This window comes from Plectropomus leopardus, chromosome 3 (genome assembly GCF_026936395.1).
Source record: "Plectropomus leopardus strain MGB_pleo_1.0 chromosome 3, ASM2693639v1, whole genome shotgun sequence".
Classification (NCBI taxonomy): domain Eukaryota; kingdom Metazoa; phylum Chordata; class Actinopteri; order Perciformes; family Serranidae; genus Plectropomus; species Plectropomus leopardus.
Genome location: NC_142178.1, coordinates 2,416,837 through 2,442,406, shown reverse-complemented (window position 1 = coordinate 2,442,406; position 25,570 = coordinate 2,416,837). Strand labels below are relative to the sequence as shown.

The window sequence follows — 25,570 nt, the reverse complement described above, 5'->3', positions numbered from 1 at the left end:
TGTTTGTAATACACTGACTATACGTATGCATCTCTTACACCCCTACTTGAAAAATGCCCAACTATCACTTATATATCTGTGAAGTCTGTTGTACTGAGGAAACACTGTTATTGTGAGTGATATTCAAACAAGCTCACGGTGGGAAATATTCAGCTTCAAAATGTTTTGGATATGGCCTGATGCTGGCAATAGAGCATTAACTTTCTAAGCTCTCAGTAACACTGATGCTCTGTTAGGGCTGCAGTGAGACTGTGCTTACCTAAATACTTACAACCAAAACCATTTAATTCTCATTAAACCATATTTCTTTATACTCAACAAAGACCAGGGTGTATGTGGAGGGTGTTTACTTAGCAAATGTATCAAAGATTTTTTTTTTTTTTACATACAACACATCAGACCTCATTTCATCCTTATTATCACAATTCACCAAAAACCTTTAGTGCATGAGTCAGTCCCTCCAGGATGTTGAAATCTCAACAGGTAACACAAATGAAGTCCCTGTGAGTTCTGCATGACCTCGCAATCTTGTCAAATCACCACAACTTTACCACAGATTTGACTGTTTAAAGAGGGTCAAATCTCATTTCATAGCAGAGCTGTCACTCAGCCCCTCATTGCCCTGCTCTCTCTATGTTTATAATGAGACTACTGCAGTGCCTGGGGTAACTGTCAGCATCACACTGCTAATGTTACCCAATGTTTATTAAGAGGCTTTATGACAGAGTCAGAGTTTGGATGTCATTGTGAGATTTTTGGGATCATTTACAGCTTGTGTTGGATGTTAGCACCTGCTGCATTGTTAGCTTGTGCTAGCTGGGTGGAGAGAGCATGAAGAGAGATGCTTATAGACACACTGCTTCCAAAATGCGAACAACAGCAACAGCTGATCGACCCTTGCCATCCAACCCTCCTACCATCAGATTTATATTTAATTCAGTGAGATACAGAATTATAATAATAGGCTCAGAATCTGAAACTTGTTGTGGCAGACCCAGAACACGCTGGAGGGATTATATACCCGAGACCCGGCCTCGGATAAGTGGACGACAATGGATGGATGGATGGATGGATGGATGGATGTCAGACAGCATTGCTACTGTTTTTACAGGTTTTCACTTGCTTCTGCAATTCAATCACAATAAAAATGTCTAAAAATATTGCAAGATGCATCACATTTTTTTTAAAAAGCTGCCATGAAACGAGGCAATTCTGGTGGGACTGATTAGTGTTAACAATTAGAGCATGTTGCCATTTAATCACCAGAGGACTTACACCATTGTTGTCTTATGGCTTTGGCCAAAATTTTAATATCATATCAACAAAAAGAGCAACATGCTCTAAACACACATGGCTGCATCAGTTTTTCACAGCATCATGACAGTCCGTGTTATCGAGGCTCTGGATCAATTGTGGCCGTTTTCCTTCGCTGTGACGCCAACATATTCAGCTGTTTAAAAAAACAAAACAGCATAACAGAAGAATAACGTCAGTGTTCAATCAGATAACAAAGGAACTGTAAAAATCTCTCATTGTAAGAATCAAGAGTCCCCGTACCTGTAGTGTCACAGTAGCTGTCTTTTGTTCAGCCTGGGTCAGTCGTCTCTGGAGGCGACTCGTCTTCTCCTGATACTCTGCTAGCTGCCTCTCATACTGAACACACACAGTAAGTCACACAGAGTCAAACAGAAAAATCACACATTAAAAGGATAGTTTGGTTTTCTTGAAGTGGGGTTGTGTTTATATTCATCCATATTCAATGTGTTACAAACAACAGATGTCAGCCAGCACGCCCCCAGTTTGAAGAGGCCCTCTGGAGTCTGACACAGAAGTTAAGTAACGTACTGCTGTGGAGGGGTCAGCAACAAACAACTGTCAGACTCTAGCCTGCTCATCCAAACTGGGGGCGTGCCGACATCGACTGTATGTAATACATTGTATATGGATAGGTACCCCATACAACCCATGCTGTCTGATGTGGGACTAAATGCTTATGTGTTGCTAGGCAAAAGTTGAGCTCCAGCTGTCATTAAATAAACAAATTATACAACAGTTAGTTCTGACCAAGCAATTTGATTGGTCGAGAGGCATTCCATGAGTGCTGATTTAGGAGTACAACATCACTGGGACTGTTAACTATTAACTCTGCATGTATCACTCCGCTTCACGGCCGTTCAAAATCTGTTAATTAGTGTGAGAGTGAAAGTGGGACATGTTCATAGGATGGTGTTAGCATAGGTTCAAACAGCTAGTTGGCACAGTTCACGTAGCTGTCACTTGGTCAGGTTGAGGGAGGAGAGAAGAAGAGAGGAGAGAGAAAGGAGTGGAGCAAGAAAGGACGGGAATTTTAAAGTGTCTTGAGCTGACTGTACATGCATTGAAGTTACTAAAAGTTATGAGGAAGCCCGGGAGGGGGCAGCTGTGACAGACGGGTTTTGGTAAACTTTCGTTCAGTGTGAGTAAGCCGGATGTTACAGATGTTACAAGGATGTGCAGTGAGACAGGGACACACTCGTCTGGCACTATCCACAGCCTGAGCGACACCTACACCCCCCATCTGGCTCCCCTGAGCCCCCCCCACCCCAACCCCCAACAGCACTCCCTCTCATGAAGTATTGATTAGATCTGACTGCTTTGCTACTGAACATAGCCTTATTTGTCTTGCATCATTGCACCCTCTCTAAATCTAAGACTGAGCATGAGACCCACAGTCTGTCTGTGCGTTTCCATCATTCTCATCATATAATTAGGGCTATACACAATACATACTGTTATCGTGACACGAGACTGCATACATGCTGACATTTTGGATATCCTGATATCATGATATGAAACAAGTGTTGTCTTCTCCTGATTTGAAAGGCTGCAGTAAAATGAGTCATTTTCTAAACTTATCAGACCTGTTCTTATACTTGCGTTCGCCCACTTAATTCAATCCACATTACTGATAATCAAAAATCTCATTGTGTTAATATTGTGTCCAAGTACAAATAGTCATCCCTAAAATATTTTCACAGTATCTGTATCTACATAAATCATACTGTGACATTTTATTTTGTTGACCAGTTCAACATTTATGAAGCTTTTGAGGAGATTTAAAATATTGTGATGTATACTGTGTACCGTGATATGGCCAAAAAACATCATATTATTTCAAGGCCATACCGCCCAGCCCTAATCACCATCATTTTAACCCCACATACAGTAGATACTACTTTGCATTTCAGCAGTAAATGTATAACTGTTTAGCATTCTGTTGAAGTCCGCAGGATTAACTGAGTAAATAAAAACATCCTACAGCTGTCTTTGTGGCGCTGCTTGGCACTTCTGATGCTACTATTGCAGGTTTCTTGTCTGTTGTGAACAGCTTTTATAAGCACACAGAGGAGGGCTGACATTCAAAGAGGCTAACAGCAGCTGAACAGCAGAGGGCAGCTCCTCTCTGCAGGTAGAGGACAGCGCTCTACAGTGTACAACAAACAGCGTACATTTCCCCTACAAGACTGGCACTTTCCATGAATTACTCACTGTTTCATCTCCCTTTCACAATATACTCTCTTGCCTGGGGAATCAAGCTGTAGGATTATGTGTGTGTGTGTGTCTATGTGTGTGTGTTACACAAACCTCAGAAATGGTATTATGGTTAGTTTCAAGCTGTATCTCCAGTTCATGTGTGCGCTGCTTCTGCTGATTCAGCTCCGCCCTGAAAAAAGACACACAAAAAAAAGCCCTAAGCCACTTCTCACTGAGACAAAACATTCAAAACATTTATTCAGCTTTCATCATGTTCAATGTTTCTTATTCATCTCGGTGTAGTGCAGCTTTCGCTGAGGGAAAAACAATTGGCGATGTTTTTTCCCTTTCCAATTTAATGATGATTCAACTGGCAAACTTTTAGTCCTGGGGCGTATTTTTGAGCACAACTTTTGTATTATTTTTTTCCTTTCTTAATTAATGTTAGATGACCCTTCCCCAGTTCTTACTTTAAGCCTGTGATTTTGGTCTCAAAGGCTGTTACAAGGTTCTGGGCCTCTTCTTTCCAACGCTGAGTACTTTTCTGTTGTGCTGTCAGGAGGCGCGTCAGATCATCACTGGAGCTGCGGCTGCTTTCCTCCAGCTCGTGCATGCGTGTGTGGAGTCCCTGCTCCTTCAGGCTGTACTCCTGCTCCATCTGGGATAGCTAGGTGGAGGGGGGAGGGGGTGTCACTTTACTGGTCGAAATCCACCAAAATAGATGATTGACATGACCTGTCTTATCAGAACTCATTCAAATGAATGCTGAAAAAATAATCATTGACAATATTATCACTAAGTAAGCATGACCTGTGTGCAAAGCAGGGGTGTGCTATATCATATTAGTCACTTAAATACCAGTTTTACCTGTGATGTATTAAAAATAATACCTGCGCCACTGAGATACAGCACAACAAAGACTGAAGTGGAAATGCAATTCTTCTAAGCCAGACTCATCCACAACGGATCACTGCCAGTTAACAAAAGCATCACACCACAGCATCTTTAGATTAACCCTTAGGGCCCACTTAAATACCAAACACAGTCCTATCGCTGTGCGCACAAAATGCGCTTCTCAAAAGGAGCTTTAAAAAATATTATACATTAATATTATTTTTTACATTCAATGACTTAATTTTTTCTAACATCAGTTCTAATTGTAATGATCAAATATTCATTAATTAATTTTCAGATTTTTAACCCTTTAAATGCCAGATATTTGTCATGATGCCCCCAAAAATGAATTATTCTCAATACACTACATGCTAAGCAGAAATTTAATTCTCACTGCCTAGGATATGTCAATGATTAGCAGCAACATTGATTTTTATGCTTTTTTTTGGTGGAGGGTCGATACTGCTCTACACATAAAATGCGCTCTTCAAAATCAGGCTTTAAAAAAATATTGTACATTAATATGATTTTCTACTTTCACTTTATTAATTTTTAACCAACATCAGTCCTAATCATGATAATCAAATCATTCGTTTTTAGATTTTTAGCCCTTTAGATGCCAGGATATTGTCATGATGCCACTATGTTTTTAGATTGAAAAAAAAATAAAAAAATAAAATTAAATATTTTACCCGCAGTTTATTTTTTGACTGCCTGCTGTTTCCGGCAGTGAAGATGAAACCGCCTGCTCCTGCAAGAAATCTGTTCTGAATGCAGTCCTCAAACCTAACCACCCAGATAACTGCATTTTCTCCCTGTTATACCGGTTACACCAGGCCAGCACTGAGAGGCTCAGGAAGAACTTGAGCCCTTACGCCACAAGGATCATAAATGAAGACACTGTCTATCTTGAATTGCCATGTACTTATTATGTGATAAGTTCCATCTGAATCCAAATTCAGCATGTTATTTTGAGAATGTTTTCGCACATAACAGTCACATAACATCACTCAGTGGAAATGCAGTCATCTGCCAATTGTGTTTATGCCATTTAAAAAAAATAACTTGGGCAAAACTGTAATGGAAACTCGCCTACTGTCTCCCTTCTTCTTCCATCTTTCCTGGTCATCATTTTAATGGGCCAGCACTCTGGCCTTACATAGTTGAACCATTTGCCGTGCAGTCACTTCCTTACTTCATCTACTACCAAAATACAATTTGACTCTGGTTTAAAGTAGTTGATTTTTTGCAGTTCTCATAGGGAGTCCTGATTTCTGCCGTTTCTGTCAATCATTAGCTTACCTGTTGCTTTGCCTTCTTTTGCACCAGCAGGGAGGCCTTTCGAAGCTCATCCATCTCCCTGCGGAGTTGCAGGTTCTCCTGCTGCAGCTGGAGCCGCTCCTCGCTGACGCTGACACAGTCATCCCGTGCTGCAGCCAGAGAGCCCTGCAGCTTCCGCACCTCCTCCTGGCACCGTGACAGCTCCTCACTGTAGCTACAGATGGATCAGGAAATGAAGGGACGAGAGAGAGATGAAGAAGAGGACAAATGTTATTTTTACACAACCATCATCATTGGCAGCAGACGGAGCCTCACAGGCACCTCCACCTGCTGTTCAGAGGAGGAATGGAGCAAAAGACAAGAGCTTAACTTCCTGCCAACAATGTACTGAGTTCTCCAACAAAGTAACACTTACTCCATCTCCATCTTTTTCAGTTTGTTGTGCGTGCTCTGCAGGGTGAGGCTCAGGTCCTCCTTCATCCTCTCTGCATCCAGACACCTCTGGTGAAGGGCATCAATCTTCCTGAACTCTGGCTCTGCCCTGCCCTCCTTATACACCTGACACAAACACAGTTATACAACTCTGCAATCGAACATCAGCAGCTGCGTGTTTTCTCTGATATTCTTATAGATACCTTCTCCAGCTCCTCCTCCAGAGATTTTCTCTCTCGTAAGCACCTTTCAATCTGAGACTCTTTATCTGCACACTCCTACAGACAAGTGGGGACAAGGAAAGTTAGAATGGAAAAACAACACACGAGTAGACAGGTGGAGCAGTGTAATGTCATGCTTTGTTCTTTAAAGGGCCTGGTTCTTACCAGCTGCAGAGCAGACAGCTCCTCGGCCATGCGCTGGATTTGAACGTTGCACTGCTTGCGCACGTTATCCACCTGTTAAGATGAAGTCACAGTTTAAAAACTGGTGATGGTAATGGTGGACGGCTGTGGCTCAGAGGTAGAGCAGATCAGGGGTTCGATCCACAGCTCCTCCAGTCAACATGTCGAAGTATCCTTTGGGCAAGTGTGTGAGGTTACTGAGTAGCAGGTGGCACCATGTATGGTAGCCTTAGCCACCAGTGTGTGAATGTGTTTGTGATTGGGTGAATGTGACAGTGTGAAAGCGCTCTGAAGACTAGAAAAGCACCATACAAGTGCAGGTCCATTGACCAGGATCTGAGTAGTGCAGTCGCATTGTATTCATTTGGATAAACAGTAACACTGATTGGACAGATCCCTTTAAGGTCTCTTCACACAGACTCTGTGTTTTCTGTCTGAAACTGTTGTACATTTAAAGATGCATTTTGTAAGATCTGGACATAATTTTAGTTTAAAGTATTAAAAAATGAACTCTTTCCTGTCCCTTCTGTAATAACACATCCTGGCCTGAGAGGCGATAGTGAGTCACTGCAGCCACTAATGAGCTGCAGGAGAGGATGAAGACGTTGAGCTGGTCGGAGCAGAGAGTCAGTGGGTACCGCATGAAGTTACAGTCTCAGTGGATTAGTTAGTTAGTGTGTTAGAAACACAGCAATGGCAGAAGCTCCAGAAAAAATGACCATTATCCCCATCACAAGCAGCTCCCAGAAAGAAGCAACGCTCCGATTTGCAAATTTGCACATTTGCCAAGCCAGGATGAGAAGGTACGACTATGTCAAGCAAGGTGTAAGTATTCTGGATAAATGCGCGTTCACGGCTGTCATGAGTAGACCATATATGTCGATCACAGATCGTCGTGATGCAGACATGGAGAAAATGCTGCTAAGTTTTCAGCGAATGATCAGCAGCTTCTTATGGAAATGTATGAGGAAGTATATAATGTGCAAAAAAGGGAATTATGGACGTTATAATCAAACAGAAAAAATGGTGAAGAAGATAGCAGACTGACTTTAATGCATAAATAATGAGACAGATACATCAGTGTAGCACAAGAAATTGTGGATAATGCAGCACAGAAGATAATCAAGTTTTCCACACGTGGGTCTTGGGTTTGAGTCCCTATTAATGCAACCTTTGTCTCTTTAGATTAAAACTTATATTAATTACTCATTACCTTTAACTCCAGCTGCACTGACACATCGTTATTACCACGCATGGAGATACTTGTTATTTTTACAAATCAGCTGGATATTTTGCCCTAAAAGTAAGCAGTGGAAATTAATAATTAATAAAATGTATTATGAAAACTAATTACTAACACTTATAAAAGGTGACAAGTATTTAGCAGACGGATTTAGCAGTATTTATCCTCCTCCACCACTGATCCATAACACCACACAGAGCATCTGAGGGAGGGTGAGAGTCTCATTACTGACTTCACTGAAACCACCTTTGCAGCTTATTTAGACATTTCTAATCATCCCAACAAATGTAGTAATAACCTACAGATATATGTTACATATTGACTGAACTTCTGACAGTAACATGATCAGGAGGACTGGTAGCGCTGCGGACAGAGTGCTGATTTTTAACTGTTTGGCCCTGGTTTAAATCTCCCTCAGTGTGCATGTTGCCTTTAACTTTACACTGAAAATGTGACCAAAGAATAATTATAAAACATATTTATTTCTGTTCAGAGTGACAGCTGCACGAACAAATGAGGCTCCAGGATGAAATAAGCCTGGCTGCACAGAATAAATCTCCATAGTAACTGATGTGCCTCTGATTTCATGCAACCGAGTCAAGGCTAAATTCAGCTTGGATACATGGAAAATCCTGGCTTAATCAAGAGGTTATGCCTTCATGCAGGGCTCATCAATCAAAAAATGCTGTGGCTTCGGTCGTTGTCACAGATATTATTTCTTTGAGAATGTAAAATGCAGAGTTGGCACCAAATATCTTGATATCCTCTAGTGCTTTTAAGTAATGATGCCATAAATCCAGATACTTATGAGTACACTCATCAGCCACTTTTTTCAGGTACACATGTTCAACTGCTTATTAACACAAATATCTAATCAGTCAATCACATGGCAGCAACTCATTGCATTTAGGCCTGTAGACATGGTCAAGACGATCCGCTGGAGTACAAACCGAGTATCATCACAAAAATGATTTAAGTGACTTTGAACGTGACATGGTTGTTGGTGCCACATGGGCTGGTCTGAGGATTTCAGCAACTCCTGATCTGCTGGAATTTTCAGGAACAACCATCTCTAGGGTTTACAGAGAACAGTCCGAAGAAGAGAAAACATGGAGTAAGTGGCAGTTGCCTGAGTGAAAATGCCTTGTTGATGCCAGAGGTCAGAGGAGAATGGCCAAACTGGTTCGAGGTGATAGAAAGGCAACGGTAACTCACGTAACCACTTGTTACAGCCGAGGTATGCAGAAGAGCATCTCTGAACGCACAACACGTGGAACCTTGAAGCAGACGGACTAGAGCAGTAGAAGACCACAGCGGGTGCCACTGCTTTTAGCTAAGAACAGGGAAACTAAGGCCACATTTCAGAAAGGCTCAATAAAACTGGACAATAGAAGATTGGAAAAACACTGCCTGGTCTGATGAGTCTCGATTTCTGCTGCAACATTTGGATGGCAGGGTCAGAATTTGACGTAAACAACAGGAAAGCATGGATCCATCCTGCCTTGTATCAACGGTTCAGGCTTCTGCTGGTGTAATGGTGTGGGGGATATTTTTTGGCACACTTTAGGCTCCTTAGTACCTACTGAGCATCGATAAATGCCACAGCCTGCCTGAGTATTGTTGCTGACCATGTCCATCCCTTTATGACCACAGTGTACTCATCTTCTGATGGCTACTTCCAGCAGGATAACACACAATGTCACAAAGCTCAAATAATCTCACACCGCTTTCCTGAACATGACAATAAACTCACTGGACTCAAACAGCCTCCACAGTAACCACATCTCAATCCAACAGAGCAGCTCGGGATGTGGTGGAATAGGAGATTTGCCTCATGGATGTGCAGCTGACAAATCTGCAGCAACTGCATGATGCTACCGTGTCAACATTGACCAAAATCTCTGAGCAATGTTTCTAGCAGCTTGTTGAATCTATTCCACTGAGAATTAATGCAGTTCTGAAGGCAAAAGAAGGTCCAAACCAGTACTAGCAAGATGTACCTAATAAAGTGGCTGGTGAGTGTAGACTTGAATCAAAAACACAGAGAAAATGGCATTGAGGTCATTTAGCAGAATCAGCTGTGATTCAAAGAAATCTTTTAGATTTGAAAGCCTCTTACAGACAGCATTTTTTCATGGAGTCTCAGAAGTGTTTCAGCTTCTACAGATACAGTCCATCACATGTTGCTCAGGGGGCCGCACAGTAACGCCATACCTCTTTTCTGGTGCGTGCTGCGGCATCCTGGATCAGCTGTTTGACTGCCTCCTTTGTCTTCTCCAACTCCTCTGTTTTCTGTTTCTCTCTTAACAAGGCCTGAATGAACAGGACAAAGAGCGACAGACAGACACAGACACACAGACACACACACACACACACGTTTCATCTGTCAGAGTCTAAAGTGCTGAAGGGGTGTGGACACAGACAACTGATTGTCAGCAGATTTTGTGGCTTAACAGACTGAGGGGAAAGCCAGGCCAGTGAAAAAGACAAAAAACTGAAAGGGACAGAGACAGAAAGGAGTGGACAAAGACAGTGAGTGCAATCACCTGGTCCTTCTGCAGCGCTGCCTCCTCCACCACCTGAACACTCTCTCGGACTTTAGCCAGGGCTTCATACTTCTCCTCCTCGAGGGTGGTGGAACGTGTCTGGAGTTCCCCCACCTTTCTCTCCCACACAGTTTGATCTCTGCGAACTACCTCAGCCTCCTGAGACGCAGTTTTTAGTCTGGTGGAGAAAAAGGAGTGAGAAGCAGCCGAGAGGAACTGCATCTTGGCTGCTTCCAGAAACTCAGTGACTGTTCTTTCTGAAACTGGTTATTGCTGTTGGGCTACTGCTGAATATTAAACTCTCTCTAAAAAACAGAGTGTGGTATAATCATGTCTGGTGAGTCATTTGTAAAACATGTTAAAATTCTTTATGTCTTTGAAATATTTTGTCCAATTTCCCCACCTCATAAGAATTTCCATCTCGGAGCTTCACAATGCAGCACACATTTAACTGTTAGGGACTATTTGGCACATTTTCATTCTTCCTTTTTGATAATTTTGGCTGTACTCATGCATATGGCGTAAATGTTGGCAAGTTTGTGTATTTATTTAATGTGTGAATTTCCAGCTCAGCTCCTATAATAAGCCAAAAATACACTGTGAAAACTAAATTGTTACATTCAGACAGTTAAGTGCAAAAAATGCACCATTGGAACGCATTCAAACTGACATTTTTAATCCCACAGTCATCAAGACATAAAAACATGCATTGTATTATTTCTGGGTGTCATTCTGGGATTTATGCCTTGGAATTTGTCATTTTTACTATTTTCCACCTGATGACATAATTTTTACCAAATTTGGCATATGGAGAAAATACATGCTATTTTCACTGTCACAATCAATGTTGCTGCTAATCACTGACACATCTCAAGATGTGATAAACAAAAAAAACTACTTTGCATGTAGTGTATTGAATTTTTTTTGTGTGTGTGTTTTTTCCATCTAAAAACAAAATGGGATCATGACAAAAAGCTGGCATTTAAAGGGTTAAAATTCTGCTAGTTAAAAAATAAACCCATTGAAAGCGCAATACTAAAGTGTCAAGTCAATTTTATTTTTAAAAGCCCATTATCCCAGATTAGTTTGCCTCAGAGGGCTTTACAGTGTACTACATCCCTCTGTCCTTTGATCCTCACACTGACTAAGGAAAAACTCCCCCAAAAAACCCTTTAATGGGGAAAAAGGGTAGTACAATTAGTACAATTAAATACAAATGGGACATAAGGGTTAATACATGATTTAAACTCTTCTACAGAAAGAAACATGATAAAAGGATTTACAGTTGAAGGAGTGGTTTTATTGGTGCTCACCTGGCCTCCATCTGGCTCAAGGCCGCCTGAAGCTGTTGAAGTCGTCTGTCTGCTGCGTCCTCTCGGCCCTGAGCCTCTGCCACATCTTCCTCCTAAATACATGTGCACACACCGTGTTTTTTTCTTTTATAACTCGATTAATCATTTTGTTGTTGACAAATGATGGCCCAAAAGCAGAAAAACCCAACACTTCCCCTCCACAAAACTAGAGACCATTGGTGTGAACGGTGCAATGGAACACATGAAAAGTTGGCGAAACAGGAGAACTGTGCCACCTTTATTAGCAATATTACTGGTGCTGATTTTACTTTTAGAGTGTGTGTGAGTGATCGTGGCAGAATGTGGTCCTTGAGATAACTGTTGTAGCAGGAATTTGTACAGCACATACACAGACCTAACTCCACCACACTCAGGCTGATCCTCTTGAAACCTGCTGGATATTTCCAACTTATTTTCTGAATCATTTCCTGAAAGTTCTACTCAAAATGAACACTGGGGGGCACTACAAATGCAAGAAATCGGTTTGGCATTGCACAATGCAGACTGTTAATCTGACATTTGTCCATACATTCCAAAATTTGCAGGACATGTTTCATAATAGTGTTGAACCACATGTATTAAGTCATTTTAAAACCGCTCCATCGGAGGCACCACCAGTTCCAAACAAGTACATTTGCCTGGTCCGAAATTTGGTCATGAATAAATAGGTGGGTTTCTATGAACCCTAAAACTGCACAAGCTGAAATAAGAATGAATAAAAAAAAACACCTATTAAAATTGTGAATTTCTAAAAAAAAAACTCCCCTCTAACAGAAAAAAAGTTTTTACACTCTCATGAGGTGGTATTTCCGCTGATTAAAAAAAAACTACACACATTTCACAAACAGCAATAAAAGACATTATTTGGCTTTTCTAGGTCACATGGTGCTATGGTTATGTGCTTGTCAGTAGGAACTGACTCCCTCATGATGCAGCAGGAGCTATAAGAGGTGTTATTGCATCACATAACTCTTCAAAAGTTGAGCAGATCATCTGGAAGTTTTGAATCCACAATTCCTCTGTGAAATCGTGGACTACTACCTCCGAGAAATCCCTCATACGTGGCCGCTCCCATGTATGAGGGGCTCGCCTTTCCATAAGGAGCCTATGTGGCCTTGGATTGGAAATAATGATGGCTAGTGAGGTGGCTGCCATAGAAATAAAGCTGCTGATGTTTGAGCATCCATCACCATGCTTGTTGGAATGTTATCACCAGAGGAGAAGTCACAGAACATTACTCAGTGGAAACACAGTCATCTTGCAATCGTGTTTTACTGATTTTTTAAAAATATCGCTTCAGTTTTGCACAAATGTGTAATGGAAACCTGCCTGCTGATATGCTCTAAGTGTGGCATTCAGCTTCTTTAACAGTCCTGTGGACAACCAGTTTGCTCCTGTAGTTTATTCTGTTTTTAAAGGCATTTAAAAAAAAAATCTTCTCTCACCCGTCTCTGCATCTGGTCTTGGACACTCTGCAACAACTTGGTCATCTCATCCACTTTAGCTGTGGCTGTCCTCAGCTCAGCCTTGGCCTGCCTGCACCCGGAGGACAGAGAGGGAACAATAACTCAAGCATATACCAACACAGAAACCTGGCTGCCATCTTAAATTCAGTCACCTTTTTGGTGATTGAAAAATTGTTCCACCATTTTGCGAACACACTTGCTTCACCTTATGTGAACACCTGTCTCACATCCTCTTTAATACAAGCAGTCCCACAAAACTTTCAAAGCTCATGTCAAGGTTTAAAAAACAGAACCTGTCTTCACTGCACCATGAACTGCATTGTTTTCTGGTCAGACTTCACAATCAAAGCTGGCTGAAAAAACATTATTCCCAACCTCAGTAGGGAGAAAAGGTAGTTCTCCAGGTGGCTGGGATCTTGTTAAAATCCTTTATGCAGGATAGAGCAGCATCTATAATGTGTTCAGCTGAACAAACAACTCTTTGCAGGCCCTGTGGTCCTGTTCAGTGATGTTTTCATGCCAGGCAGTCATGTTCCATCTCAGGATACTCTCATAGTTTTGAGGGGATACCTAAAATTTCCTCATGTGAGTCAGGTGAAACAGCCTTTGCCTTTCTCACCACTGAGTCAGTATGCAGCGCTGAGGTCAGGCCCTCAGTGATATGGCCACTAAGGTACTTGAAGCTGTCCACCCTCTCCACTGAGGAGCTGAATGTTGATTTTGGAAAGAGGGAGGCAAACCCACAGGCATGCCTGTCTACATCGGCAGAGCAGAGGTGGAGCAGGTGAACAGCTATAGGTTCCTTGGAATCACTATCAGTGAGAACCTGTCTTGGTCATCACACATCACCACCCAGGTTACAAAAGCACAGAAAAGGCTCGACTTCCTACGTAAACTTAGGAAGGCTAACCTGTTAACTTCGACAGAGGAGCGATAGAAAGCATACCGACTTGCATGGTCCAGGACCGGAAGGCTCTACAGCAGGTGATTAAAACTGCCCAGAACATCACTGGTTCCCATCTACAGAGCATCAGTGACCTCGGTGAAGTGTCTGCACAGAGCCCAAAGGATACTGAAAGACAGCAGCCACCCCAGCCACAGTCTGTTCACCCTGCTGCCATCTGGAAAAAGATACAGAGGTATCTGCTGCAGAACCACCAGACTGCAGAGCGGCTTCTTTCCCCAGACTGTGACTCCTCAACTCCTCTTTCAACGCCATAAGATGAAGCAGGATTTAGGGACAAATTTTAATTTCATTTTTAAAGTACATTTAAAAAATAACCAATAAATCTACCTTGTACCATGTACCCTTGTAGATATTAAGTAATGTGCAAATGCTTCGCAAAAATGACTCAAACTGGCCACATGGTGGCGCTGTACTCAATGCCCACAGATGCTATTTTCAGAGGTAGAAGGTAGATTCGTCTTTTTTTTAAGCGTAGTTTAAGAAAAATGAAATTAAACTTTGTCCCTAAATCTTGCCTTTTGTATCAACCTAATCAGATGTGAATAAAACTTGGTGGTTGCATTCAAGACTTTGTGCCGGATGTTTCTAGTGAGTCTGATCAGGATTGTTGAAACAAAAGGTGGGACTATAACTGCTGAATTATTAAAATGCTGTATACATTCTAATGATAATTGACGTTTGACCACTAGATTCTAATCACTTCATTCTTGAGTCCAAGCGTACATTTTTGCCAAATTTGAGGGAGCCCCATCTTCAGATATTGCATTCAGGAAAATGAGACAGATGCAAGGTCAGTGTGAGCTTGACCTTTGAACACCAAAATCTAATCAGCTCATCCTTGAGTCTGCTCAAACATTTGTGCAAAAGTTGAAGAAATTCCCTGACAGTGTTCTTGAGATATCACGTTCACAAGTATGGGACAGACGTACGAACAGATGGACGGACAACCTGAAAACATAAGGCCTCCAGCCATGACTGCCATGACACGCCACAGCAGAGACATACCAAGTATTGAAAAAAATCTTAGCTGTTCTAAAGTTTTCTCTTTCATATCAGTCAAAGCCAATATGCATATAAGTTTTCTCTTTCATATCAGTCAAAGCCAATATGCATATTGGCTTTGACTGATATGAAAGAGAAAACTTTAGAAACAGGCAGATGAAACAGGCAGAACCTGATTGTAAACACAGTGATCAACAGGAAGTATAGGTTACATCACAGATGAGGCAGACACAGATAAGCCAAACCCAGGAGCATCAGTGTCAGGTGAGAGAGAGACAGTGTGCACCCTGCAGCTCCACCCTCAGGTGAGGGAGAGCCCGGTGTTCCTCCGACAGCTTGACAGCAGTCGAGGCACTTTATAGTTTTTAAATTAAAAAGCTTCAACAGTTACTCAGCACAGTAATCTGTGTCCAGTGTTGTAAACTGTTTTAAACATTTTTGTTGAGTGTGTGATTTAATAGGTGCCGTCATTATGAAACATGTTAAATTTCACCTGCTCTGTCCTGCGGGGAAGGGTTCCACTCTGGGTAGGCTACTGGAGGGCCAATGTGTTTGCATTCAGTTGCTTGGTCATAATGACATAGTCATTAAAACCGGTTAGTAACTACTGGGTAAAATTAGCCTTGTGCTTCTATCATAATCCCCTTCACTGTGTATTTGGCAGAAGCAGCAGTAATCTCTTGATAAACTGAGAGAGAGAGAGAGAGAGAGAGAGAGAGAGAGAGAGAGAGAGAGAGAGAGAGAGAGAATGCTGAGCGGATCAATACCCCGTGCACAGCTGACATGACTCAAATACGGTAAAGTTGCAGCGACTGGACAAAGTTGCCAGGTTGTGCAGAATTCACAGGGATTGGCTGAATTTGTGTGAATTGTTGTGATCACAAAATTGCAAAATCCTGAAAGGAACTAAATACAAGTAACCTCACAGAGCACATTCACTGAGCAACACCTCTGGCAAATGCCATTCTGAGTCTCTGCTGTATTCATTTACCTGTACTGGCTTTGTAGCTCCTCCATCTCTGTGCTCTGCTCCGTCACTGTCTTCAGGAACTGCTGGTTGCACTGTGTGTGGCAAGAGAGACATGAATGCCATTTGTGTGGCATGACTCCAAACACACCGCTCAAACTTTATCCCAAAACCAACTTTTCCCTATAATGTATCTCTCAAAACTCCCTCTGTCAGTGTTCTCACATACAGCACATAAAGTGACCGCCTGCTTGTATGAGAAGTCAGAGAAGGGAAAGCCCGAGGCTCACCCTCTCATTTAAAATGCATCACTGAGATATAGTATTACACTCTCCTAACACACTGTATGGTGTCCTCAGTAAGCCCCAGGCATGCGTGTGTGTGTGTGCACCCATGGGTTTTGTATTACAGTAAATACATGCACAATATGCTGTAAGCCTAAAAGAAGTATTTCACCAATAAAACTGGTCTTTCTTTGCAGTACAGATTTAAAATTAGTGCTCCATGACCAGAGAAAAATGAAGAAAAGGGACTTTGGCTTTTATTCAAAAGGCAGAAAACTTACAACTACAAACAGCAAAACACTGCCAAATGATGTGAATTAGGTCATTTGTTTTGCCATGTGGGCAGTGGTTAGATGGGGGGAAGTTTACTACAGTTCATCTACACATGCTACCCACATTGTTTCGATACAAAGCTGGTTGAAAATTAGTAAAGTCCCCCTTTAATCTTGACGGAGCATTGAGCCTGTCAAATAATTATAGAACCAGAACCTAACAATTTTATGTGTGTACTTAGAGTGCATAAAGGTGTGACAGAGAGAGAGACAGAAAAAGAGAGAAGGACTAATGCGTAACAGCCTGTGCAGGTTGTTAGAGGAAATCCATGTGAGCTGAAAGTCCATTACACAACCAAGACAGTTCTGGCTGACTACCAGAGTGATTATTAAACTGATTCACTTCCTTACAGTTATTAGAACAGGGTTCATTTCAGAGAAGCATTTGATCCCATGGCTAATTAGCAGGCAATAATTTAACAGGCTTTTCATTGCCCATCACTCACCGATTCCAGTTTCAGATTGGCCACTTTAAGTTTGTGTGTGTGCTGCTGGAACTGAACCAGCTGATCCTGTCAAGGGAAAAGAAAGGAACTCAATCTACTGCTCGTAATCACATCGAGCTTATATCAAGCGTTAACCAAGACCAGACTTCTCTGATTCACCTTATCTATATGAAAATGGCTCCATCTAGTGGCCAAAGGCTGACGTGCTCACAATGTGCTGGTTCTTCACCCTTAAAAACCAGAGCAAATGGGCTTGGATTTCTTTAAAAAACATGGGAAGAAGGCAGTGAGCGAGTTAAAAGGAAATTACCCCCAAAATTTTGAAAGAAATTAAAAAATAAATAAAAAATTATCAGAAAATTAGCACAAAAATACAGAGTAAAGTTTAGAAATCTACAATAAATACATAAATAAATATAAATAAATAAAAAATACAGATATAACCTGGGAGGAAAGTGCTAAAAAGTAGTAATAATTCTGTAGCATAATTTTTTAAAGAGAAAATTTAATTAACTAGCTTCTCTTTAATTTGTGGGACATGTCTTGGAAAAATGCTGACTGCATTTTAACCACGTTTTTGAAAGAAATCAAATTTGCTCAGGGTTGAAAGGTTGGAATACTTGTGAAAGTTGTTTGAATGCAGCACAAGAAAAGTGATGTTGATCCAGATTTCAAAAGGTAAAGGTTTAAATACTGAACCTTAAGCTGCTGTCTCTGAGCATCCTGGACCTGTCCATCAGAGATGGTCCTCTGGTAGGTCTGCTGGAGGCGGTCCAGCTCCTGAGCTGCTGTCTGCCACAGTTCCATGGCCTGCACCCGCTCCTAAACAAACAAACAAACAAACAAACAAACAAACAAACAAACAAACAAAAACACACACACACACACACACACACACACACACACACACACACACACACACACACACACACACACTTTGGGTAAATACTACTGTATTACACACATTAATAAATACAGCTGTATGACACATTATTAATAAATACAGCCGTATAACACACATTATTGATAAATACAGCTGTATAATGCACATTATTGATAAATACAGCTGCATGACAATTAATAAATACAGCTGAATACACACATTATTAATAAATACTGCTGTATGACACATTATTAATAAATATAACTGTAGGACACATTATTAATAAATACTGCTGTATGACACATTATTAATAAATACAGCTGTATGATACATTATTAATAAATACTGCCGTATAATGCACATTATTGATAAATACAGCTGTATAATGCACATTATTGATAAATACAGCTGTATGACACATTATTAATAAATACAGCTGAATACACACATTATTAATAAATACTGCTGTATGACACATTATTAACAAATACTGCCGTATAATGCACAATAGTGATAAATCCTGCCGTATAATGCACATTATTGATAAATTCTGCTGTATAATGCACATTACTGCTAAATACAGCTGTATGACACATTATTAATAAATACTGCTGTATGACACATTATTAATAAATACTGCCGTATAATGCACAATAGTGATAAATCCTGCCGTATAATGCACATTATTGATAAATTCTGCTGTATAATGCACATTACTGCTAAATACAGCTGTATGACACATTATTGATAAATCCTGCTGTATAATGCACATTACTGCTAAATACAGCTGTATGACACATTATTGATAAATCCTGCTGTATAATGCACAATAGTGATAAATTCTGCCATATAACGCACATTATTGATACATACTGCTGTATAATGCACATTATTGATAAATTCAGCTGTATAACACATTATTGATAAATCCTGCTGTATAACGCACATAAATACAACCATATAATGCACATTATTGAGTCACTTTGCTGATTGTTTTTCACTTGTGCTACTGTAACATTTTATCATTTCACTAAAAGCTTATTAGTTGTATAGCTGCATATTCTAGTTTTTATCACACCTTGAAAGAACAAATATTGTCATCGTATGCACAAAGATAAAAAGATATTGATACTGTTTTTCTCATATAAAGCCCACTGAGACGGCAAACAAGATGTGGACCTATAGGGGAACTCTGTGATTTTCAACCAGCTTTGTACCAAAACAACAACCATTGGCTCTCAGGCTGTTCTTCTGCATTTTCATGTTCACCACCCATGCTGCCACCGCAGACACAAAGAGTATAGAGGTGGAGCAAGAGACAGATCTGTCCCTCTCTCTGTCTGTCAAACTCACACTATAGACTAAAAGTGGTGACTTTAGCTGTAATACAAGAGTTTGCAAACAGGAAGTGGGTGCCATACTGCTTCCTGCACTGTGAAAAAGAGGCTGACAAAATGGAGACCAAACAGTAAAACTGAGCAGCGCTGATCAAACATAAACCAAGATGCTGTTACAGAGTTGTCTATTCCTCACCTCACCTGTTTTAAGAAACATGCTTTAGCTGACTCTTAACTGGAATAAGGGATTGCCAGCCACCATCGTTTCCCCCTTGTTAATCTGGTTTAGGAGTAATCCAATCTGGTAGTTGTAGCTTTTTTACCTATTTACCAAAATCATTTTTTCTCTCTGTTTTCTCTGGTCATGTAGCAACAAGTTCAAAAGCATTTGCGTCTTTCTATTGCAGAGAGTTTCATGTGAGGAAACTTTTTATATCGGTCAAATACTTCTTAAATCTAGAAAGGTTTGGACCAAGGTTGGGAACCAAAACTCTGTTCCAAATAGGAACTGTATTCAGAATGTATCAGGCACCGATTTAAAAAATGAATTCAGATTCTGGTTCCTGGTGGTCATTCTACACTGGATGACGCTGCGAAAAGCAATGTATGTTTGTTTTGGTGCTTCAGTAAGATCCATTAGGGTTGCAAGCACATGAGTCTGGGTATCAGTGCGCGCCCAGGACTGCAGGTTTGAAGTTAACAAGGCCACCTGTTATGTGTTCTACTCACACCCCACACTGTGGGACAGGCCGGTGGCAATCAAAGACTGTGGGGAAGGGAGGCCCAGACAAAGAAGACCATCAGTACAGTGAAGGACAAAAGGATGATCATATTATTATTTGATCATATCATTTAAGATCAGAAACAAGAATGACACTGTTTTACAGGTTCCATAAAGAGTATTAAGTGATTTGTGAATATTAATATCAATAAATATGAAGTGTGTAAAATGTTTTTTTTCTTACTTTGCCCCTCAAAGAATTGAAATAAAAATTGTTGAGAATCAGAATCAGAATAGGCAACATTTTTTTAATTAACTAATTGCGCACATCCCTGGTTTAGACATCACATACAGACCTGTTCACATAGCTGGACATGTTCCCGGAGGTTTCTGATGACGGCGTCCTCCTCCAGTGTGCTGCTCTCCACTCCTGAAGACCCTGGCAGGGTGTGAAGCTGCTTCTCTACACACTCCCTCAGCTCTGCATGCAACCTGGCAAAGGTGGAGGCTTGTATTAATATACAAAATTAAAAACAAAAAAAGACAAAAACACTGCGTCCACAGACCCACAAAAAAAAATCAGAATTTAATGAGGGGACACAACATGATACAGAGGGACACACATTTAAAGATTTAAAGGATTTAAAGTATTATGCTTTTTGAGGTTTTACTTTTTCTTTGTTGTTTTGTGTAGCATTTTTGTGCATGTAGATAGATCGCAAATGCTACCTCAACAAGTTGTCTCTGACAAATGGGGACTGACCTCCGTGTGCTGTTAGTGAGTGGGTTGAAGATGTTAGCAAGTGGCCAAATATTCATTGGCCAGATATACTATATACATATTATGTGGAGAAACTGAGTGTGTGCACCAGAGAGAAAAAATGAGCCTACATGTCACTAGATGCTTATGACTACATTATCTGTGGTTACGTAAAAATTGTCAGATACCATGACATAAAACACTATTCCACCAAAATTAGCATGCAGCTTTTTCAGACACAGGTAAAACCCTTCAATACTGTATTCCCACTGCCAGCAAACACCGTACGAGCCAGCTTTTCTTTCAGCTGTTGTGTGTATGTGTGTTTGTGTAGTTTATTGGTGTTTGTTTGTCTGTGTGACATCACAGACAGGCAGGAGAACAGGTAAACAATACAGTAGACAGCAGCAGGAACAAAGGTCTTTGAAAACTTCTCAGTGGTTTCTTCTATTTCTATATCCCTTGCTTATTTAGACTCTTTCTAACTCGGTGCAGACTAATTTGGATCGGTGTTTTAGCGCTGCTTTTGGGGGAGACGGACAGTAATTAGTGACGGCCGTCATTGCGTCTCGCTGGTTAAAGAGCTGAAATTAGGGCACCCCCCTGGCTGTTGCATCCCCACGAATGCCGATCAGAGGTGGGGGTGATAAAAACCTGTGTCTACTGCGTGGCATTTGTACGGGTATGAATGCTGATCATATGCATTCCCATTGCATGACTAGCCAGATGTTAGTGGATGTTAGCAAGTTTTTTGTGCAGCAGGAATGAGGCTTTAGACTCAGAGTTTTGTGTCTTGAAATTAGAAATCTTACCCAGCCAAAGATAAGAACACAAAACCATGATGTGTGAGGCTTGGGTTTAATCATAGACTGAATACAAATATGGACAACATGACAGTTCCCCTAAAACTAACTTTTCAATCTGGATGGCCCCCTGGTGACTGCAGTATAGGTCATAAAGCCCGCCCCTCCATGTTAGCAAATGGACATATCTCAAACTAAAAACTCAAAGTACACGCCTGATTTTTTCCCAAAGATGGTTTCTGTCACCGAATGTAGTTGTCATCACCCTGATGTTTGCTCAAGTGTTTATTTTTAGGATAAATTTGTTTTTTATGAGTTATTCAATTCCATAAAAAGGGGATTTTCTGCCATTGATTGATTGTGCTTACCAATCCACATGTCGCATTCAGGCAGACTGTTGACGATTGGTTGGTGTTTTGGCGGAACTCTCCCACTGCGGATATCGCTACTGCGCAGAATCGAGCTCTCAATGACATCACCATCCCAAGATTGCAGTGGCTGTATCTTGGATATTTTAATCTCACTTAAGCATAGCGGGGGGAAGTGGGGACGTGTCGGCCATCTTTATTTACAGTCTGTGGTTAAAATCAACAAAGCTGAAAACTGCATCCTTACAGCCAATTGCAGCTGAATGGCGGGGTAAGTAGCCTGTTATTTTGTGGTGAGGGATTGTAGTTAAGAGCTTGTTAGTTGTAAAGCAGATGCATTTTTGATTGTGTCCTGAGTCCGGTCAACACGTTTACTAGCTTGCAGCCCCAGATGTTACTGGTTGCTCTGAAACAGTTGCAATCCTTTCGGAATCCTAGAGAACTCTAGTCCGCCGGTGGAATATCGATCTTACAACTGTGCAACAACCAGACATGTTGATGCTGGTTACAGTTTTAATTCAAGATGTAAAGCTTGGTCCCTCGTCTGAATCGGTCTGGATGGCTGGCAAACAACGCCACTTCTGCTGCCACAATGTGTGCGTGTGTTTTTGATGACACAGCCTGTAAAGGGATCTATAAGAATGCGTCTGAGGACAGAAAAACTTGGTCCATGTTGACTGATCTGACTGCTTCTGTCTCCTCTTATGTGACTACTCTCCATATTTTGACACCAGTGGAATTTATCTACCTTTCATTCTCCTGGACAACACCTTCCAGCTTCACTTTGACATCACTCATCTGTGCCTGTTTATTTCAACAAAAGACAAACACTGAGTGTTATTAAATACTTCATGCATACATTCTGATGAACGAGCACCTGTAACCACATTTATGTTTGGATTTGCAGAAAGGTAATACATGACTAAAAATTATAAACATATCAGTGTTTTTTATAAGAGCCAACAAAATTCAGTCACTTATTACAACAAAGTGATATTATCACAGCTCCATCTTTTGAGGTTGGATCTTTCTACATCAGAATTTAGCATATATTCAAATGTACACTTTCCATTACATTTGCATATTTCTACACTACATTTCTGTAGATTACCTAAAGAAACTGAGAAATTGAGGAACTGTGATCATTTGTCTCATTGTTTTTGTTTTGTATTGGGGGTTTTTCTTCACCTGGTATCTCTGCAGCTGTTCAGTCATTTCATCCATGTGCCGATCATACTCTGCTAACAGAGGAGCCATGATACTGGAACACAGATGAAGAATCATAAAATTTGTGCACTCCTACACAAACTTGTAGCAAGAACGTGTTGACTGTCGTACAAGAAAGACTTTTATTGCTCCTGACCTTCTGTCGGAGATCCAGGCTGTAGGAGAATCCTCCTGTCTTGCCTCCTCAGCCTGCTGAGCCGAGATGAAGGAGTTGAGGGTTAACATCATGGGCTGTCCAGTTTGGCTTCATTCAACTAAAAACTCTTCATTAATCAAAATTCCTGTCTGTGTTTGTTTATATAAGGGGTCAGCAACTTTGACTATCAAAAGAGCTACCTTTTGGTTTGTGCCTGATAATCAACAGTCTTTGAATTCAAAATTAGCCTATCAACAATACTAATGAGTAATAAATGAGTATTCATTCATTTGTGTTACCACAAAGTAGCTCCTTTATAGTGGGCTATTTATGATAATTTGGTACTTTAACTTTGCAGCTTTGGTGATAAATGTGAACAAATGTGTCCACTACCTACTAAATTCTCAATTTTTTTCAGATACTTTTCCTAGCAAAATTGTAATGCATGCTAGGCTGAACAGGTATAATATACCTTTTTTAATTTAGCGACACATTTTTACAGTTGGAAAATGTAAGCCTTAGGCTTACAACAATGAGAAATAAAATTAAGATGTTAAAAAATAAAAGTAATTCACTTCCGTACAATGTTTTTTTTTTTTTTGTCAAAGTTGAGGGGAGCTACTGGACAGCAGCTAAAGAGCCCCATGTGGCTCCAGAGCCACAGGTTGCTGAACCCCGGGTACATCTTGTTGAATAATTTCCTAACAAAGTCAACAGCATAAATAAAAAAAGTATACACATAAAAGTTACACTGAAGATACAGAATAATTATCTGAGTATGTGTCAGTTCATGCAGTTATTTCCAGATTTCATTGTACCTGGGATGATGTGGACTGAGTGCGGTGCCCGTACTGATACTGACTGAGAGCTGAATTCAATCTGTGGACTGAAAACCAACACACACACAGTCAAGCACACACACTCATGTTGCTCAGCTATCAGAGTTGTGAAGAACACAAATGTCAGAAGATGGCAAAAACGATAGAAGGATCAACATTAAACAAACAAAAAAAGTGAAACTGAAGAATAGGACAAAAAGTGATAAAATGATGAGAGAGACCAAGGTGCGTTTCATCAAGCTTTCAGTAAGTAAAACATCAGTGTGACTCTGAATTTAACCCAAAAATCTCAGTGTGAACATCTTTTCCTAGATGGTGTTGAAATTAACATACTAACAGTACTTCATACTACAACCCTGACTCCAAAAAATGATGCGACGCTATTTCAAACGGAAATAGAATTAGAATGAAACGACTTACAAATCATTTAATCAATGATGTCACTGACAGTATTTATTAAGAACTATAGGGCAGTAACATACCAGTCTCAGCACAGCCTCAGTCCTAAAACTGACTCAAACTCTTGATGAATAACAGCCACGCTGATGAGGCTCTATATGTTCTATGTAGTTAACTTAAAATGCATGTTCTACAACAGAGTGTGTGTGTGTGTGTGTGTGTGTGTGTGTGTGTGTATGTGAGTAGACATCATATACTAAGGTTAATGCGGGAGCAGTCAAGATGGCTTATTTTTACTGTACAGCCTATAGCCTGTCTCCATTTGAACGCTTGGGTCAAACTTCGCTAGGACAGCTTTAGAGACAGATTTGAGCTGATGGACATAACAACCTGCCCACATGTCCTTGCTGGTTTGTCCTTACCTTGATCCCGTAGGAACTCTACCTCTGCCTCCATGCTGAGGGGACAGTCTGGATAGAAGCACAACAGGTTGTGTTACCAAGACGTCTGAATGAAGGCACGTCAACGTTATAACCTATCCACTATCTGTCAACTCTTGTTTTCAAGACAACATTATAAACTGTCCCTCATAAAAACACACAGATTTCTCTCGAATGACGTTACAGAGCGGCTCATCGCACTAGAGCGGCTACGGTAGCTGGTTACCTGTGGTTACCGGTGCAGCTAGCGTTAGCCAGGGCGGCTAATCAATCTCAGCTCTGACGTTGTGTTAGTTAAAATGACCTAAATGACCCTTTGTCTGTTGAACAAATAACTAACAGTCATCACAAAACACTTTTAGAGAAAGCTGCGAAATCATAAGTTTTGTTTTGACGTTACCTTTCGGTTCCGCCGTCCGTTTTGAAGCAAACAAACAACAACCAATGGCAATGAAGACGTGCACCGCTGAAGTTGTACCGTCTGTGAAACAAGAACTGAAAAGGTTCCGCCCTGTGTCGGCAGGCTTC

General features: G+C 40.8%; 1 protein-coding gene across 2 annotated transcripts; it reads right to left on the bottom strand.

Annotated features, from left to right (window-relative positions):
- Positions 1-332: 332 nt before the first annotated feature.
- sclt1 (sodium channel and clathrin linker 1) lies at positions 333-25,570 on the bottom strand. 2 transcript variants are annotated; one of them, XM_042485331.2, is made up of 22 exons: positions 25,443-25,570; positions 25,025-25,072; positions 24,183-24,250; positions 23,365-23,420; positions 23,190-23,262; positions 22,750-22,805; positions 20,427-20,562; positions 17,829-17,951; positions 17,130-17,195; positions 16,092-16,162; positions 13,111-13,201; positions 11,627-11,718; positions 10,314-10,491; positions 9,982-10,080; positions 6,507-6,578; positions 6,324-6,398; positions 6,104-6,246; positions 5,710-5,902; positions 3,984-4,180; positions 3,625-3,703; positions 1,558-1,653; positions 333-1,450 (listed from the first exon to the last, which is right to left on the bottom strand). In XM_042485331.2, exons 2-22 carry the CDS (start codon positions 25,056-25,058, stop codon positions 1,391-1,393), a joined length of 2,058 nt encoding a protein of 685 aa, XP_042341265.1. In that variant the 5' UTR covers positions 25,059-25,072; positions 25,443-25,570; the 3' UTR covers positions 333-1,390. The 2 variants fall into 2 exon arrangements, with proteins under 2 accessions (XP_042341265.1, XP_042341266.1); XM_042485332.2 differs by having other exon boundaries at positions 23,365-23,417.

Bases quoted from the DNA above. Each gene is read 5' to 3' on its own strand.
- sclt1 (XM_042485331.2), bottom strand. From the start codon at position 25,058: ATGGAGGCAGAGGTAGAGTTCCTACGGGATCAAG. The intron at 23,421-24,182 runs GTACAATGAAAT...ATCTCGGCTCAG, and splicing joins CTCAGTCCACATCATCCCAG to CAGGCTGAGGAGGCAAGACA. The intron at 23,263-23,364 runs GTCAGGAGCAAT...TCTGTGTTCCAG, and splicing joins GCCTGGATCTCCGACAGAAG to TATCATGGCTCCTCTGTTAG.